We start from the raw sequence: 15,963 nt of genomic DNA, 5'->3' as shown, positions 1-15,963 counted from the left end.
GGGGGGGGGGGGGGAAGGGTGCCGCGGGAGCCTCTGCCGGAAGTGTCCCGGGGAGACCCGGAGGGAGGGTTGGGGGAGGGGGGTGGAGGCCCCGTCGTTGTTCCCACAGCCAAGGGCTGCCAAGTGCTAGAAATTCCCAGAGAGAACTCGAGGGGCTGCTGTCCTAGGTCACCTGTCCCGGGTCCTTACGGGGGCTTCCTGCGCGCCCACTCCCACTCCGATTCCACGGAATATCCAGGCGGTGCAGGGCAGTTGTTCACAGTGCGTTTGCCGACCGAGAAATACTGTGCCATTGCCCTGCATTTGCTGGCCGCCTCCCGGGCCGGCCTACCCGCCGGCTCAGGCCGCAGGAAAGGGTCCGTGGAGCCAGGGGCCCCGGGGTGCCGCCGGGATTGGGCCTCCTTCCCTCCCGGGCGCTGCGGGGGGTGGGGTGTGTGTGCGGAGGGGGGAAAGTGGCACAACAGGAAAGCCTCGCCAGAAGGCCCTTCCCAGGCGGCTTCCTCGCCATAAAAAGCCAGACTCCAGCCGAGGTCCTGACCCCTTCCAAATATACATTCCCTTGCCCGCGGCCCGCCACTCCGGCCCAGGCCTCGGGCTGGGCGGCTTCCTTACAGGCTGGCCCGCGCCCAGCGCCTCGCCTCAGAGTGGCGGGGGTCAGTGGTACCCCAATTTCAGTTGCCGCCCCCAGGTCACCAACCCGCGTGCTCTGGTGCTTTGGGTCCTAGGCACCCGAGCGCCCGTCTCCGCGTGCACACGGGCGCATTAGCGAAGCCAGGGCTGCGGCGGGGAGGGTTTTCTTTTTAAGGACAGTTCTCCATCACCTCCTCAGCTCCCGCCGGTGCTCGCGCTTTGGGGAGCGCGAGGCCGCGGGCCCCGGGACACGTGCGCGGGGCCGAGCCCTCCGGGGTCTGGGAGGAGGGAGCGCGGCCGGCGCATGCGCACGTGAGCGGCGCCGTTCGGGCCCGCGGTCCGCCACCCCAGCAACGCACCTCCCTGTGTCCTGGCCGAAGCTTGGAGGTCCGGAGTTAGAGGCTCGCCGGAGATTGCAGAGCTAGTGAGCGGGGTATGCGGGCCAGCCTAGGCCTCAGTATCTGCCGTCGCGGCCCTTCAGTACCTTGCATCCTGGGTGCGCACACAGACGGGCACGTCGGCCCCGAATTCAGAGATCAAAAGGGGCAGCTGAGACGGGGCGTCCGCTGTGTGTGATCCCTGACCCTGGAGGAAGGGCGGGAGCTGGGGAGTAGGCGGCGGGGCCGGGGTCAGGCCGCGGTCGTCGGCCTCCCAGCAGAGAGAGACACTGGCCGAGGAAACGGGTGAGGGTGGGGTGGGGCCGTGCCGTCGTATTCGTAACGGAGGCGTTGGAAAGGTCTCTGGGGACAGAGCGCACTCCGGGCGGGCCAGGCGGGGGCGAGGGTGAGCCCAAGGTGGCCGGCGGGAAGCACCGTAGGTCGGGCCTGGGGGAGGCAGTGGCAGCCTCACAGGCCGAGGAAAGCGACGTGACTAGAGACCCAGTGACGAGTAATAACCCTGATGGCACAGCCCCTGAAAATGTGCTGGACGCTCCTGGGGTGTTCGCGGGGCAGAGAGCGAGCCTGGGAGGTCGCTGGGAGCCCTGGCCTAGGGCCTGCTTGGGGCAGGGCAGCAGCGCCCCCTGTGTCTTCCCGAGGAAATCAGGCCCAGACCCCGTGGGCTCCAAAAGGACGCAGTGGGCGGTGGGAATCCCCCTTACTGCGGAGGGGGCGCCAGCACCTAGAGCAGCTTTGTGTCCCAGTTGTCGCTCCCGTTTGTGACGCTTCGCGGCACCACCAGGTATTAAAGCCCACAATTTTTGGAGAGGTGTAGGTGGCGTGTTGGGACATGTTGCTCTGCTTGTAAGATGCGTGCGTGCGCGCGCACGCGCGCATACACACACGATCTTTTTGTAAAACCCGGGCGGGAGTTCTCCGCACCCCTTTCCCGCAAACCATACACAGATCGATCGCTCAAGGCTGTGAAAACTAGATGACGTGTGAGCTTGGATTTATGGGGATCCATGTTAAAACTGAGAGTACCCGGCTGGAATTCCCAAATACAAACAAGGTGCCTGGGACGCTTTCTTGGGGTTTAGAAGGTTATTTGTAAACAATGCGTTTAAGGTTAATTTGAAATGAAAATTTTAAGTGTTGCTTCCAGCTGAGAGCTTGAAGAACACAAGGAAGGTTTCATTTGGAGCAGTCGACCAGCCGCGAGCTGGGGTTCTATGGAATCTTGGTGGTTGGTGTTGGTAAGGCGATTAAAGACCAAGAGGAGCCTGATGGGTTTTTGCACTGGTTTACTGGCACACAGTGGTAGCTCTGAAATCGAGTTTCCTAGGAGCCATCTTGCGGCGAACTTCATCTTCCCTAGCATTTCAGCACTTCCCTTAAAGGTCGCGCAGCCAGCACTGCAGGCCTTCACCCCTAAACAGCTGAAGGGGTGTGTCAGGTTTATTATGCGGGGCCTAGCTGCCTCCTAACTCCTTAAAGACAAAGGGCAGCCGACACAGGCCACAAGAGAGTCTGGCAGGCTGGTCCGATGGAAAGGGAGGTCCCCGGTGGCCCAGGTATCCATGCACCTTGCTGTTCGTCTGGGGCACAAATGTGGTGTTTGATCTCTTTTGTATTATGTTTGAATGTACTGAAAGCTTGACTTTTTTAGTTTTCACTAAAAGAAAAAAAAATCAAGGTGGAAGATATTTTATCGTACTTAAACTGAAAAGCCAAAGCTGGCAGAGCAGGAAAAAGGGGGAGTTAAATAAATTCAGTGAAATTGAACTGCGATTTAAGATGGAAGACACTTTTTAATAATTGTCTTGAAGGATGTCCAAGTGAAATTCAGAGCACTGAAGGAACAGAGATGCTCAAGCAAATCTGTTCTCTTGTTCCCCTTTTAGACAGTGGGAGACCAGGAAGCCAAATGAGCCAACCCCCTCCCCCCAGTTGAGGGTTCAGGAATAGATAGAAGATTGCAACCAAAAATACTTTTGTGTCCTTCAAAAACTGATGCTCCAGGCCATTTTGAGAAGAATAATTTAACATTATAATTTTACTGCAGTCCAGTTAAACCCCTGCCTAGAATCTCTCGTGATCTTTATTAAGGAGCTTCTAATGGTTTTGGGCTTAGAAGCCTCAAAACACTGAAGTACATAGGGCCACTGCAAGTTTCAAGGACCCTCGAATGGCCTCTATGCCTGGGTGTGGGAGGTGTGTGAAGGTTCAGGGGGTCAGAGGAGAAGAGGGGGGTACCTGTCCATCAGGGTCATGGCTAAGGGGAATGTGTGTTCATGCGTTTGTGAGATTTGTGAGAGTATGTGTGCGGCTGTGTGTTGGTGATAGTAGGTTTGTGAATTGTGTTTTCAAGTGTTTGTGAGTGAATGTGTGTTTGTGAGACTGCTGTGTGTGACAGTGCATGAGCTGGCATGTTGTAGGTGTGTATCTGTATTTGTGTACGTGTGTGTTTGCATGTGTATATTGGGATGTGTGGCAGTGTGTGTGACTATGTACTTGTGAGTGCGTGTGCGCCCACCAGCCGTCTCATTCCTGGAGCCCGGCTTTCCAGAGCCATCTGTTTCCAATTAGCAGCATCCCGATTGGGAGAAGGCCTGTCCTGGGGCAGCTTCTGAGAACCGGGTGGGCCAGCTCAAGCCGCCCCAGTTCTGCTCCGTCGAAGCCGAGGCTGCCCTGGCCAGCATACTCTTGTAGCAACTTAGGCAGCCACACAAAGAGCCCTCTTTCCTGCCGCCAGCCGTTGGAGCCTGGGTCCTCCCCCAGATCATAAACCTGCCGGTGAAGACATTCAGAAATAGTTCACCCGCATTCACGCGAGCATGTGCAAAGGCTGGAATTCCATTCGCTATAAAGTTTTATTTTATTTTCCTTGAAGGGGGAGTGAGGGGGAAAAGAAGAGTCCTGACCTAATTTATTCTAGGGCAAAATACTGTATTTCACGCAGAAGTATACACCTGTACACGTCTTTGCTTGCTGCTTGTGGGTTCCATACATTTGTGTGTCCACCTGCCTTAGCCTTAATACACTCAGTACAGCCATGAGTCCGCGGCCGGGAGCACATACCTGCGGCCAAAGCCAGGCCGCCTCAATGATGCCCTCAGTGCAGATGGAGCCGTGATCTGAGGCCCAGGTTAAACCTCTTCATTATAATTTTTAATGAACACTGATGTAGTTCAAGTGTAAAATGTCTGACATATATTAAGCACTTCATATAAATTGGTTGAATGATTAAATCAAAATTAGATTTAAAAAAGTGATCTAGTATTGAGAAGAGGTTGGAAGTAAGTCTTGTGTGAAAGATCTAGACCACAAGGAAAGGCATGGGCTCAGAGACCTCTGGGTAACTCAGGGGCTTTGGCATGGAATGTTCCAACAATATTTACTTACCTTCAAGTTTCTTCTTCTGGCCCCCCTCTATTTCTCAAGACTTCTTTTGAGACGGTGGGAGCCCCGTGGGTTCTAATTATAGTCAGCAGAGACCGGAGGGGGTGTGAATGCCTCCTTTCTTCAGGAACTGGGTTTCCAGATCGGCTGGATAGAGTGGCTTATTGTCACCAGAAGGGGGAAAGAAATGTCCCAGGCAGAGACTTAGGAGAGGGCTCCGGCAAAAGCCAGGCTCAGGCCCAGCGGGCGTCTACCTGCAGGGGCTCTCTCAGAAGGGAGGGAGGCCTGAAGGAAGCTATTTCACTCCAAGGCAAGAATTTGGGTGTTTTTGTTTGGGCGCCCTTATAGCTGCTTTTATACCTCAGGAAAAACACCGACATCGACTCTCTTATTGCTAGTTCATAGAAAGGCCATTTTTAATAAAAAAAGAGAAAAAACAATTTGAAAGCCCCAAAATTTCAGTTGTCTAATGACATAATTTCAAGTACAGTGAACATGTGATTAAAACATCTTGCTGATTTCACAAAACCGTTCATAAGAGGCCTCGACAAAAGGAAATTGGGCCGAACCCCGGAGTGCCACGTCCCGGCTGCTACAAACTTCAGCGGCCCCAGATCCTAACGGCGGGGACAAGGCGCCGTGGCAGCGGGGGTCAGCAGGCAACCCGCCGGATTCTCGCGCCCCTCCCGGGATCACACCTGCGGCCCCGCACCCGCTGATTCCAAGCAGGGGCCACAGGCCCACAGGGGCGGCGCGGGCGTCCGCGCTCACGCGTTGGGGTTGTTTCTCATGAGCTCCACGTCGGCGTCCACCATCTCCCTCACCAGCTCCTGGGACCCGAGACGCAGGGGGTGGGCGGTGAGGGAGGAGTTTCTGCCACTCTCTCCGGGTGACACCCCCACCCCCTGGGGCGCGCCTGGAGAGGCCTCCGCCACCCTCCCTCCACCCTACCCGCCTCCGCCCTCCCCCTGCTCGGCCTCCAGGCCTGGGGCACCTCGGGCGCCAAGCGGGGCCCCGAGCGCGGCTGCTCCGGGCGCCTCGCTGCCTCGCCGGCCCGCCACCCCTCCCGCTGGGCCCGGCCCAGACCAGCCCGGCAGCGAGCGGGCCAGCGGATTCCACCCGGAAAGAAAGGCACTTACATCAAAAGCGACCCGGGGCTTCCAGCCCAGCTTCTGTTTCGCTTTGGTGCAGTCTCCTTGCAGAAAGTCCTGCGGGGGGAGGGACAGAGAAAGCAGGCATGGGTCGGGGGCGGCGGGGACCCGAGTCGCAGNGCGGGGAGCCGGGTGCCCCCTAACGGAGCCCCGGCTCACTCTGGGTCCGCAGAGCAGTTCTTTCCGGGCGGTGGCCTCGAGCCTCCCAGGCCCGCGGGAGACGCGGGCTCACACTGCCATCCAGCACGCCCACACGCGCGTAAAACGAAACTGCAGTCTCACGAAGCGATCCTCGCCCTTACTGTCCGGGGGCACGACACACCGTAGTTTCTCCTTAGAAAACAATGATCTCGACCCACTTACTTCCCCTCAGGAGCCACTAATCCCGTTGCTACCGGCGGTTTGAAAATGCAGCAAGAGCAAGCACCCTGCGGCTTCTTCAGCTCGGTAGCACGCCTTCCTCTGCCCAGTGCTCCCTAACCGCTCTGATGCAAGATCAAGTTAATTTTTAAACGAACCCCCAGCTCCCGTACAGGAAGCTCAGGCTGTCATTTGCTTGATCCTTGAGTTTTTCATCCCATCTGACAGGGTCTTTGTCAAAATATAAATATATATATCCCATTTGACAGGACCTTTGTCAAAAATAAATATAAATAAAAATTTATATATATATACATACATATAAAAGACGCCAGTGACACAGGTAGAGTCTGCCCTGCTCAGCTTTACCAGAACAGGCATGGAACTGCTTCAGGAGAGTTTCCGTCCATTTAAGAGCCTTCCTTGAGAAGGAAACTGGCTAAACGAAAAACTACAGGAGAATATTAACCCCGCACCTCAGCCCTCACTCACCCATTTCTTATTACAGATCTCTGAAGACTGATTTAGAAGAAAATTGAGATGAGAATTTCAAGATGATTTGAAAAAAAGAAAGGGAGGGAGGAAAGGAGGAGAGAGGAGGAAGGAAATAAAGAAGAAAGGAAGGAAGAAAAAGGAAAGACACAGACTTTGAAACAGACCATTTTTGGGGGGGGTGAGATAACATTTAGCTTTTCCCTGTACAAATGTATTCATCGAATAGTACACAAAATGAGTCCTTAAAACGGAAGAATGTGAAGGCAGTATGACAGACAGCCGAACTTTAAACAGGACAAATACCCCATTGAGAAGCTATTCTAGTTACGCACAAGCACAATATTAAAGAACAACCTAAAACCAGTTACATCAAGCGAAAGGAACAGAGAATGAAGCTACAATTGAAAGCCTGCCCCAGTGATTTTCTTCAGATTCCCTGAAAGGTGGCCGTCGTAGGGGCTTCGTGATGGGAGAGGCCACAGGGGCTGGGCAGGACCCGGGCTGCTCACCCTCACTGCTAAGACTTCCATATCAAAGGGTGTCTGGGTGCTACTTCTGAATGGACATAGAGTAGTCCTGCCTTATCCTCCGTGTCACTTCCCAAGGTTTCAGTTACCCTCTTGCAGCTGAGTCCTGACCAGGCAATGGGTCGGAAGGTCAGCGGTAGCCTAACTCCGTGCCTGCCTCACACACCTCACTTCCTCTGGTCACTAGGCATTTCATCATCTCACAGCATCACAAGAAAAAGGGTAAGTACAGTAAGATATTTCGAGAGAGAGACACCACATTCACATAACTTTTATTACGGCATGTTGTTCTAATTGTTCTATTTTATTATTAGTTATTATTGTTAATCTCTTATGTGCCCAATTTATAAATTAAACTTTATCATAGGTATGTACGTATAGGAAGAAAGACAGTCTGTATAGGGCTGGGTGCTCTCTGTAGTTTCAGGCATCCACTGGAGGTGGGGCTTGGAACGGACCCACCTCGAATTGAGGGGGGCTCCTGCACTGTATGCTTGGAGTTGTTCTCTTACAGACTACAGTCGACGGCTCTCATTCTCCATCATCCATCATTACTTTTTAGGCTTGAATAAATCAAACTCCCAAAGGCTTTGCATTTCACAATACACCGAAGTACTGATTTCCTCTCCAGGGTGTTAATAATAGTCAAACAAGTTGTTTCTGCTGGTCCGAACAGTCCATAGACAGATTTTTCAGGAAAAGTAGGATACAAAAATTAATAACTAGCAATTCAACATTGCATGGAGCTGGAAAAACAAATTAATTACTTCTCTTTCCTTCCCTAAATAAACTTGTATACGCTGTCACAGTACTTCTCTATTTTACTGTAAGAGTCACACAAAGATATTCATTCTTCTTCCCCAGAGAGCTGTGAAATGTGGCGTCATGAAGCAACACAGCCCTCCCTCAATTCTATAGCTCAAAGAAACATGGTTATTGTTTAATCACACAACACTTGCTGTAAATCAACCAGCATTACATAGGATGCAATTCATGGCTCTGAACTTATAGTTAGCAAAACCCTAAAACCCAGTTTGGCTTCAAGTGATCTCAGTAGGCTTGGGAAAGGGAGCTTTGTATTGTAATTATGTTTCCTGTATTTTTCTACAAGTAGCTCATAATATAAAAACAACTAGGGAACTACAATTAAGGAAAAAGAAAAATGGTTTTCAAAAGCTTAGAAACAGACATTGCTACCATACGCTGTAAAAGTATTTCATTGAAACCAGAGACGCACCCAGTTAAACTTCCCAATTTAGTTTTGAGCCCAACTCCTACATTCCAGTCTAGCAGCTTACTTTAACCTTCTGCCAAGGCTCTGTCTCCCTGAAATTTAATTAGACCAAGAGACCTTGTGAAGGAAAAGGATGAGGTTCCATCAAAACAAAGCAGGAGCTCTCTACGCCAGCTGCTACTGAGCTAACATCTAGACTAGTCCGTGTGCCCGTGCCCCAATCAACTTTGAGGGAAAGATTAGGGACATCCCAGCTTGTTTTACACTTCACTTCTCCTGAAGGACTTTCTTACTTCTTTCTGTTGTGTCCTTTTGAGGAAAGAGACAGTAAATGATTTAGGCTGCAGGGTTTGGGGGGGGGCACAGGGAGGACTTCGAGGGTGGTGCGGGGAAGTGTGGCATGGGAGTACATAGGACTCCGGAATAACAGCAAGAATGTGGGAACACTTCTTTAAATAAAGCTTCCACCAGCATGAAGAGAAATGGGACTGTGGAAGCTGGACTCCTACAAGGACGTTAGGAATTCACTGCTCTGCTCACAGGACTGTGTGGAGCAATGGAGGGGGGCAGATCAGGTCACAATATAGTTTCCTTTTACATTTCACAAATCCTCTCCACTGGGGCGTGATCAGCTCCTAAGGATGAGAGAGAAGAATGATTCATCTATTTTGTTCTTTTCTTCTTTTTTGACAGTTCGGTTCCTTCTTTATTTATAGGCTTCAAGTCATAGTATGACAACAGGGGCAAGAACTGATTAAAGAGAAGATTTTATGTACAGTTTCCAAAATGGACTTTGTGCACTGGGTGGTCTGGAACTTTTCTTTAAAAAAAGAGACAATAAAGCTCTGGGAAAAATTTAAAGCATTTCTATGTGAATATGACATTTCCTGAACTCTGGCTTCTGGTGTCTTCACTGTTTCCATTTCTATTCCTTAGGTGAGCTATACAGTTTCAACATGTGATTTATTATTGTCAGATTCAATTAGGTTTAGCTGAGCATTTTACAGCAGCAAAACAGCTTGAGCAAAGACAAAATGTGCATGTCCAGAGCCTAGAGCCCCCTTAATTTTTCTCGGACTCCCTGACTACCGTTGACTCGTCAGACCTTTTGGAGCGGTCCTCTGACAGCGGCTCTGTCTAGGCATAAACCCTACAGGCCCAATGCCAATGGCCGAAGTTGCAAACAGCAGCATGGTAGGAGGGCGTGTTTTGCTGCAGCAATTTTTCAGGCTTTCCTGGCTTATGTTCTTGTTATAGTGAACTGATAAAGGGCCAGACCAAATCCTGGAAAAGTCATTAAGCCAGTTCCTGAGCCCACAGTAGTTAACATAAAATCCAGAAAAGTAGAGACCATGCTGTGCCATTATCTTCTACTCTAACTATAGTTCCCTTTCCTCAAATCTCCTGGGTGCCTTTTTTTTTTTTGTCTCCATCAAGATAACACATCTTTAAATAACACCACTTAGTTTTCTTTCCTCCCCCCACCCCGCACCCCTATCTTTTTCAAATTTTGATCATTATTTAACACATTAAATGCCTTTAACACCCACCCACCTCCCCTAAAATCACTGTGGGGAATGCTATTAAATAGATTGATCGCATAGGATAACATTTCAAAGTTCATAGAGTCATGTTCTTTCTCTCCCCTTTTACACTGTGGTTGTGTTGGGAAAATTTTAATATTTATTTCAAATTATGTGTTGGATACCGTGTTTCTCAACAGGTCAGCTGTGAGGTTTGCAAAGGACATCTGTTTAGGTGGGGAAACATTTTGAAAGTGTGAGCTCTTTTGCCAGGATGTTGTTAAATTTCTAATGTGCATATTGAAATAAATCGACTCTTGAGTGCTATAAATAAGGAGAAGATGTATAGACAGGGGATGTTAATAAGGAAAACTAAGACGGGTGAAAGACCTGCTTAAACATCTTCAACAATTTAAAATATGGAACTGTAACACTGGGTATTCATTTCTTCCATTTCTACTTTTCAAAAAACAAAATAAAAAAAGCAAAATTGAGGAATAGCTCAGGTTCCAAGGGAATAAAAGAATGAAACAAATTTGGTTCTTGATCTAACTTTATGCTAATGCGGAGTGAGCAGGAAAACTTTGCTCTTGGGGAAAGATGTCTTTTTAGAGAGAAAGAAATGCTAAAAACAAAACAAAACAAAAGACCAAAGCAAAACAAAGCAAACTTCAGCAAAATGGAAAAATCTTTAAAGTTGCACAGAGTATCCCAGTCAAGATTCAAGCTGAGCAGCTGGGAGTTGGTAAGAATGGGAAAAAACAGAAACTGAAGAGTTCTCCCAGAAAGTCTGCAATTTAGTATGTCTCTTACCGGGCTGTTTAAACTCTCACCCGCTCACAAATACATCATTTGATTGAAACCTTCCCGGGCAGGGAGTGAATCTCAGAGCAGTAAGAAAGGCAATGGCCTTAATAACGGCAGCGAACATTTCCCCCTCGCTTCCCTTTTACTGCTGTGTATCAGCACAAATTGAAGTTGAAACCAGGCCTCTCCTTTAATGACAAGGGGTGATAAGAGACAAGAAGAAAACAGCAGGCTGTCTCGTCTGCTCAGGAAGCTGGACTCAGTGGGACTGTCCATCAGCAGGGGCTGACAGAATGCCGTCAGACCCCAAACAATGCTCGGGCTCAACCTCAGGGAAATTGAGTCAGTCAGCACCGGCTCCGACAAGCATACTGACAGTGGAGATAAAGTGGCAAAGGGAGCAAAACAGTGTGAGCAGGCCCTGCATTGTGTCCCTGTCCTCAGCTACCCGGGCGGAGGCTGCTGGGAGGCACTTGGCACAGGGCGACACATATGTACCCTGGACTGAAAGCCCGGCAGAGCCCTCACATCATCGCCACTGTCACCTCCACTGGTGGCCTGGCATGCGAGTCCTGCTCGTTAGTTACGGCTCAGGATGTGCTATAGGGACCTCTTGGAGCGTGCCCGAGGGCGTCTCCACGGTCCTGTAACCTCTCATTGATCCCAGTTTTCTGGGTTGGGGACCACTTATTTTCAATTGATAGCATTTGTCATTCTGAATCAGGAGCTATTAAGAGCTACCAAACAAAGGGAAAGAAATACATCTGTCCACGTGTAAGCCCCAGACACCACTGAAAAAGCCGACCTCGCATGGTCGAGCTTGCGCGGAAAGTCAGGGAGAACATTGTCTTCCTTGGGTGTCAGCAAAGCCTAAGGTGGGGAAAAAAGTGTTCACTTTATTAAGGGAGAAACCAATTAATGGCATTTATAGTGCAGCCGACATACAGATGGATCTTTTCTACATGTGCTCTAAAAATACGGTTAGCATGAAGAGAGAAAGGTCGTCAGGCAAAAGGGTTCTGTGAGACACACTGACAACCCAAACGTGTGGGGGAAATACAGGACTTAAACACACCAGTTTCCTTTTACATAGTTTTTTAAAATGCTGTGGAGAAAGTCCCTTCAGGCAGACATGCTTGAGACGTGTAGAGACGAGGACAGTGGTCCATTATCCTTCACGGAGCGGACACACAGACCCATACCATTCATGCCGCACGGAGGCCCAGCTGCTCTGACGGCACAGAGCAGGGAGCAGGGAGCCCTTCCAGCACGGTCCCAACAACTGTCCAGCCGTCTCCACCCTCCGGCCTTGGGGGCCTTTGTGACCTGTCGTGTTCAGTCAGGCTCTGGGTGGGCTGAGCAAAGGAAAGCATTTCTTAGAAGCTGTGCCTTGTAGCTTTGGGGGAGCTGTCTACTCATAGGTCAGTGTTTAACAGGTTGCCTCAAATAAAGCAAGTACGATTTTGGGAATGTCGTCTTGCATCACACGCATTGATGAGGTGCTATGGCTTTCTGGACCTGTTCCACATCCATAATTGTAATCTCAGAGTTAATTTTTGTTGTTGCTGTTAGCTTTATTTCTTGATCCCTGGTGCTTACAGGAGTATCAAGCTAGGGAAAGCTAGATTACGTCCTGTAACTGGAGCCCTCTTGGTTCTGATTTCTTCACTGATCTTCACTCTAAGCAGCTGATACGGGGGGCTGACTCACAGTTGGGATGCCCAGCCAGTTAATGAAAGGGAGATAAGATTGTTAGTGACCTCAGCATTCCAGGCTTCAAAGCCAGCACCATCTTCGCTGGAAATTACTGGTTACTGTTAATAACTGGATCTAGGGTGTAAAGATTTACCCATGCTGGTAGGAGGTGACACAAACCCTGAGGAAAGGAGATAAAGCACCTTTAAGTGGACCGATTAAAGACTGTTGTGACCTAATTGGCAAGTGGCACTCTGCAGCACGAGAAGCAGGCTGCCTTGCTTTTGCCACTTAGTACTTTTTACCCTCAAAGCACTTTACACAAATCAGCTAATTAAATCTCCAGACAATCACATTCAAAATGCAACTCAAGAGATCTTGTGTCTGTTTCAGGTGGCTATTTCCTAGGGATGAAAGCACCGTACGAAGTATGTGTGGGGGTGAGAGCCCAGCTCCGTCCTGCAGCTCAGCTTCAGCCTGCATGTGGAGACTAGGCACCTTGTCACTCGGGGAAGGTGACTAGGGCCACAGGGGACCCCTGAGAGCACCAGGGGAAGGTGATTTTCCATCAGCTTGTTCCCTTCCAGTGTGTTAGGAAATATGCCCCACCCCACAGAAAGGGCTCTGCCTTGCCTTTGAATATTAGTACTAAAGAATATTGTAAGTAATATGAATGCCTCCATAAGATAGATATTTTTTCCTTTGGGATTCTTCTCAATTTATATCGTACCACAGTTCACTAAAATTCAAGAAACTCACTTCAGTATTCCTTCCTTCCTTCTTTCAATTCATTCATCCATCCATCCTTCTCCCAACTAAAATACAATTATATGACAGGGCCATTCAAATGTACACCCTAGATTCCTTCAAACACTCATTCCCTCAGTAGCTTGTTAAGACCCTAGGGCTAACCAGGCAGCTGACTACATCCAAATTCTTGTTTTTCGGTTGTTTCTCTGGGGATTTTCATATTTGAGGAGAAATTAAGACCATTATGAGGAATTTGTTAGTAAGGTTTTTGAGAGGCATGGAGAAAAGAAAAGTAGTAAGACAGATATTTAGCTTTTCTATGATTTTTATCTATGCATTCATTTGGTTTCCTATTATCGTGGTTAATAGAGAGTTTACCAGGCTGCTGGGTACCTATACTGCATGTTACCTGGCAGTCTATCTTTTGTATTTTTACAAGAGGAACCTGAACACATCTATAGAGATATTTAAATAACTTGATTAATGTCACAAAGCCATCCAGTGGTAGAGTTCTGGACTCAAAGCCCGGATTTCTGATTCTCAGTCCAGCACTCACAAGGCTCAGTAGGACAAACTCTCCCTAAAAAGTACTATGAGCAATATACTTTATGCTGCATTAATCTGAGTGGCACAAAGATCTCTAAAGAATAAATACTATATCAACATATGGAAATACCAACATACTCCAATGTTGGATGAAAGAGATGAACAGAGAAGAGTAGACACAGGACGATTTAATGTGTATGAAGTTCTGGTACCAGCAATCGAATCGATGGTGATAGATATTAGATCAGTGGTTGTTAGGGAAGAGGATCAACAGGAAAGGTGTGTGAAGAAACTCTTGGGTGATGTTCTCTATACTGATAGGAGCATAGCACACGTGAGTGCATGCGTTTGTCAAAGTGGACCAAAATATATAGTGAAGATCTGTGCATTTCACTGTATATAACTTATGTCTCACTAACAAAAGATTCTTAGGCACCACCAACAATACAGAAATATCACTAGAGAGACCTGGCTTCATATCATGGCTCAACCACGTAGCTGGGTGACCTTGGGCAAGTTTCTCAGTGTTTCTGAGCCTCAGGTTTTAAATCAGGTGTAAAATGGGGAAAACATCGCCTATCTTGCAGGGCTGTGAGAACTCAAGATTACACACGGAATGTAGCTAGTACTATTTTTAATTTAGTTTAGGCTGTTAAAGCTAGCTGTTGTTGCTTTTACCACTAAGGTATAGGGAAAGCTATCCTTTTAATTTCTTATAGTAACATCATAGATGAAAATGTAATCTTCTTTTAAAAGATTTAATTAATTTGTTAATTAATTTTGAGCGCGTTGTGGGAGGGGCAGAGGAAGAAGGAGAGAGAAAATCCCGAGCAGATTCCACACTGAGCATGGAACCCAATGCAGGGCTCTCAAGAGTCTGCCGCTCAACTGACTGAGCCACCCAGGTGCCCCGAAAATATAATGTTTTTAAGTGGATTGTCTTACAGTTTTTCTTTCATGCTTTTATGTTACTTTAAGCTTGCATGTAACCTGACTTCTATTTTTAGATCATCATCTTTTGAATAATTGTAACCAGAGTATACAGGATTTTGTATTCCACTTTCCCCCAATTACTGTAAACGTTTCATATGCTCTTGTCTGTTGCCAAATTTTATAGTGTTAGAGCTGAGGAAGTAGCTGTGGTAAGACAAGGCTCTTGTCATGAGCTTACGTTCCAGTCGGGAGAGACAGTCCAGAGTATAGGAGATGTGAGTGAGACCATGTCCACTACTGAGAGTGCCAGACAAAGACCGAAGAGGAATCCAGATGGATAAAGAGTGGGAAGGCTGGGTGGGGAAGGCCTTCCCAAAGAGGTAACATAGGATTCAAGGTTCGAATGACAAGAAAAAGCCAGTCCCATGAGGTCCTAGGTAAGAGGGTCTCTCGGGGACCCCACAGGTACATGGACTTTAGGGAGCAACACCCCGGTCTGAGGGGCAGAGAGAAGGCCATTGAGTCTGGACAAAATGAACGAGGAGTATCAGAGCCCAAGACAAAGTTGGAGAGGTAAAAAAGGCCAGACCAGGCCTGGCCTGCTGGGTAATTCCTTCCATGGGGCCCACGCTTTTCCCAGCAAAGCCATGTTTTTGCAAGACTTTACTCTCTAGTCTTAGAGTATCAGCAGCTGGTCGGCCACAATTACCTAGCTGGCTAACTCAACTAGTTCACAAGTCTGATTTTCAGAGGCCAGTGTAATTTTTCAAAGTGAGTATGGGACTGACTTTCAACTAAATGTTTAAAAGGGTGGCTGAGGGACTAGCTGCCACTCTTTGATGTGTTTGTGCCACCCAGCCTAGGAACACCTGGCCACTCTTGAAGGGATTAGGTCTGGACTACTGCAGTTAGGAGTCAGGACTCTGCCCAGCTGGCCCCATAGGACACAGGGCCCAAGGGACCTCCTGGGGCCAGAGGGCAGGAGCCTGGCCTGCTGTGCTGGCACCTGTGTGGGGGGTGCGGTCGAAGGGCTGGAGCTCATCTGGCCGAAGAAGGACACATTCAAGCTCCTGAGGGCGGCGGAGCTGGTGCCCCACCCTTCACTTCCTCCTGTGGGAGCAGAATCCTGGTCAGAGTGAGACTGTCACTGCCAACTCCCCTTGCTGGAAGCCGTCTTCTTCCCCCTAGTTCTCAAGCGAGTGGGACACAGCACTGACACTTGCTGGAGTTTTCAATTTTTCACCAAAGTCTTTGTATGGAAAGGTTCACTCATTTACAGAGGAAGAGCCTGGCTCCACTTTAAAATGCGTAGTCCTTTATCAGTCTACTACCCGCAATACGGAGTTTGCGTTGTGTTCTGAGTTGCTAGAGGCTTCGGATGCGGGGATGCACGTGTCCCATGGGAAGTTTTCAGACATCGGTGTGGGGTGTGGGCGCCGTGCTAGATGGGAGCGGGGCTACGGCAGGAAGAGAGGCCGCGAGAGAGGGGATCGCGCGGAGGCCGCAGAGAGAAGACTCCCCGAAGGACTGGAT

General features: G+C 49.0%; 1 protein-coding gene across 1 annotated transcript in view; it reads right to left on the bottom strand.

The window, feature by feature from the left end:
• Positions 1-4,800: 4,800 nt before the first annotated feature.
• GMDS (GDP-mannose 4,6-dehydratase) overlaps positions 4,801-15,963 on the bottom strand; it is a 605,111-nt gene continuing 593,948 nt past the window's right edge. The window contains exons 10-11 of the mRNA XM_002922834.4: positions 5,549-5,617; positions 4,801-5,239 (exon numbers count right to left, since the gene is read on the bottom strand). Coding sequence (XP_002922880.1) covers positions 5,177-5,239; positions 5,549-5,617 — 132 coding nt within the window. The 3' untranslated portion in view covers positions 4,801-5,176. The remainder of the gene's footprint in view (positions 5,240-5,548; positions 5,618-15,963) is intronic.

This window comes from Ailuropoda melanoleuca, chromosome 5 (assembly GCF_002007445.2).
Source record: "Ailuropoda melanoleuca isolate Jingjing chromosome 5, ASM200744v2, whole genome shotgun sequence".
In the NCBI taxonomy this organism is placed as follows: Eukaryota; Metazoa; Chordata; class Mammalia; order Carnivora; family Ursidae; genus Ailuropoda; species Ailuropoda melanoleuca.
Note: the sequence above shows the minus strand (reverse complement) of the source record. Positions and strands in the feature narration are given on the sequence as shown.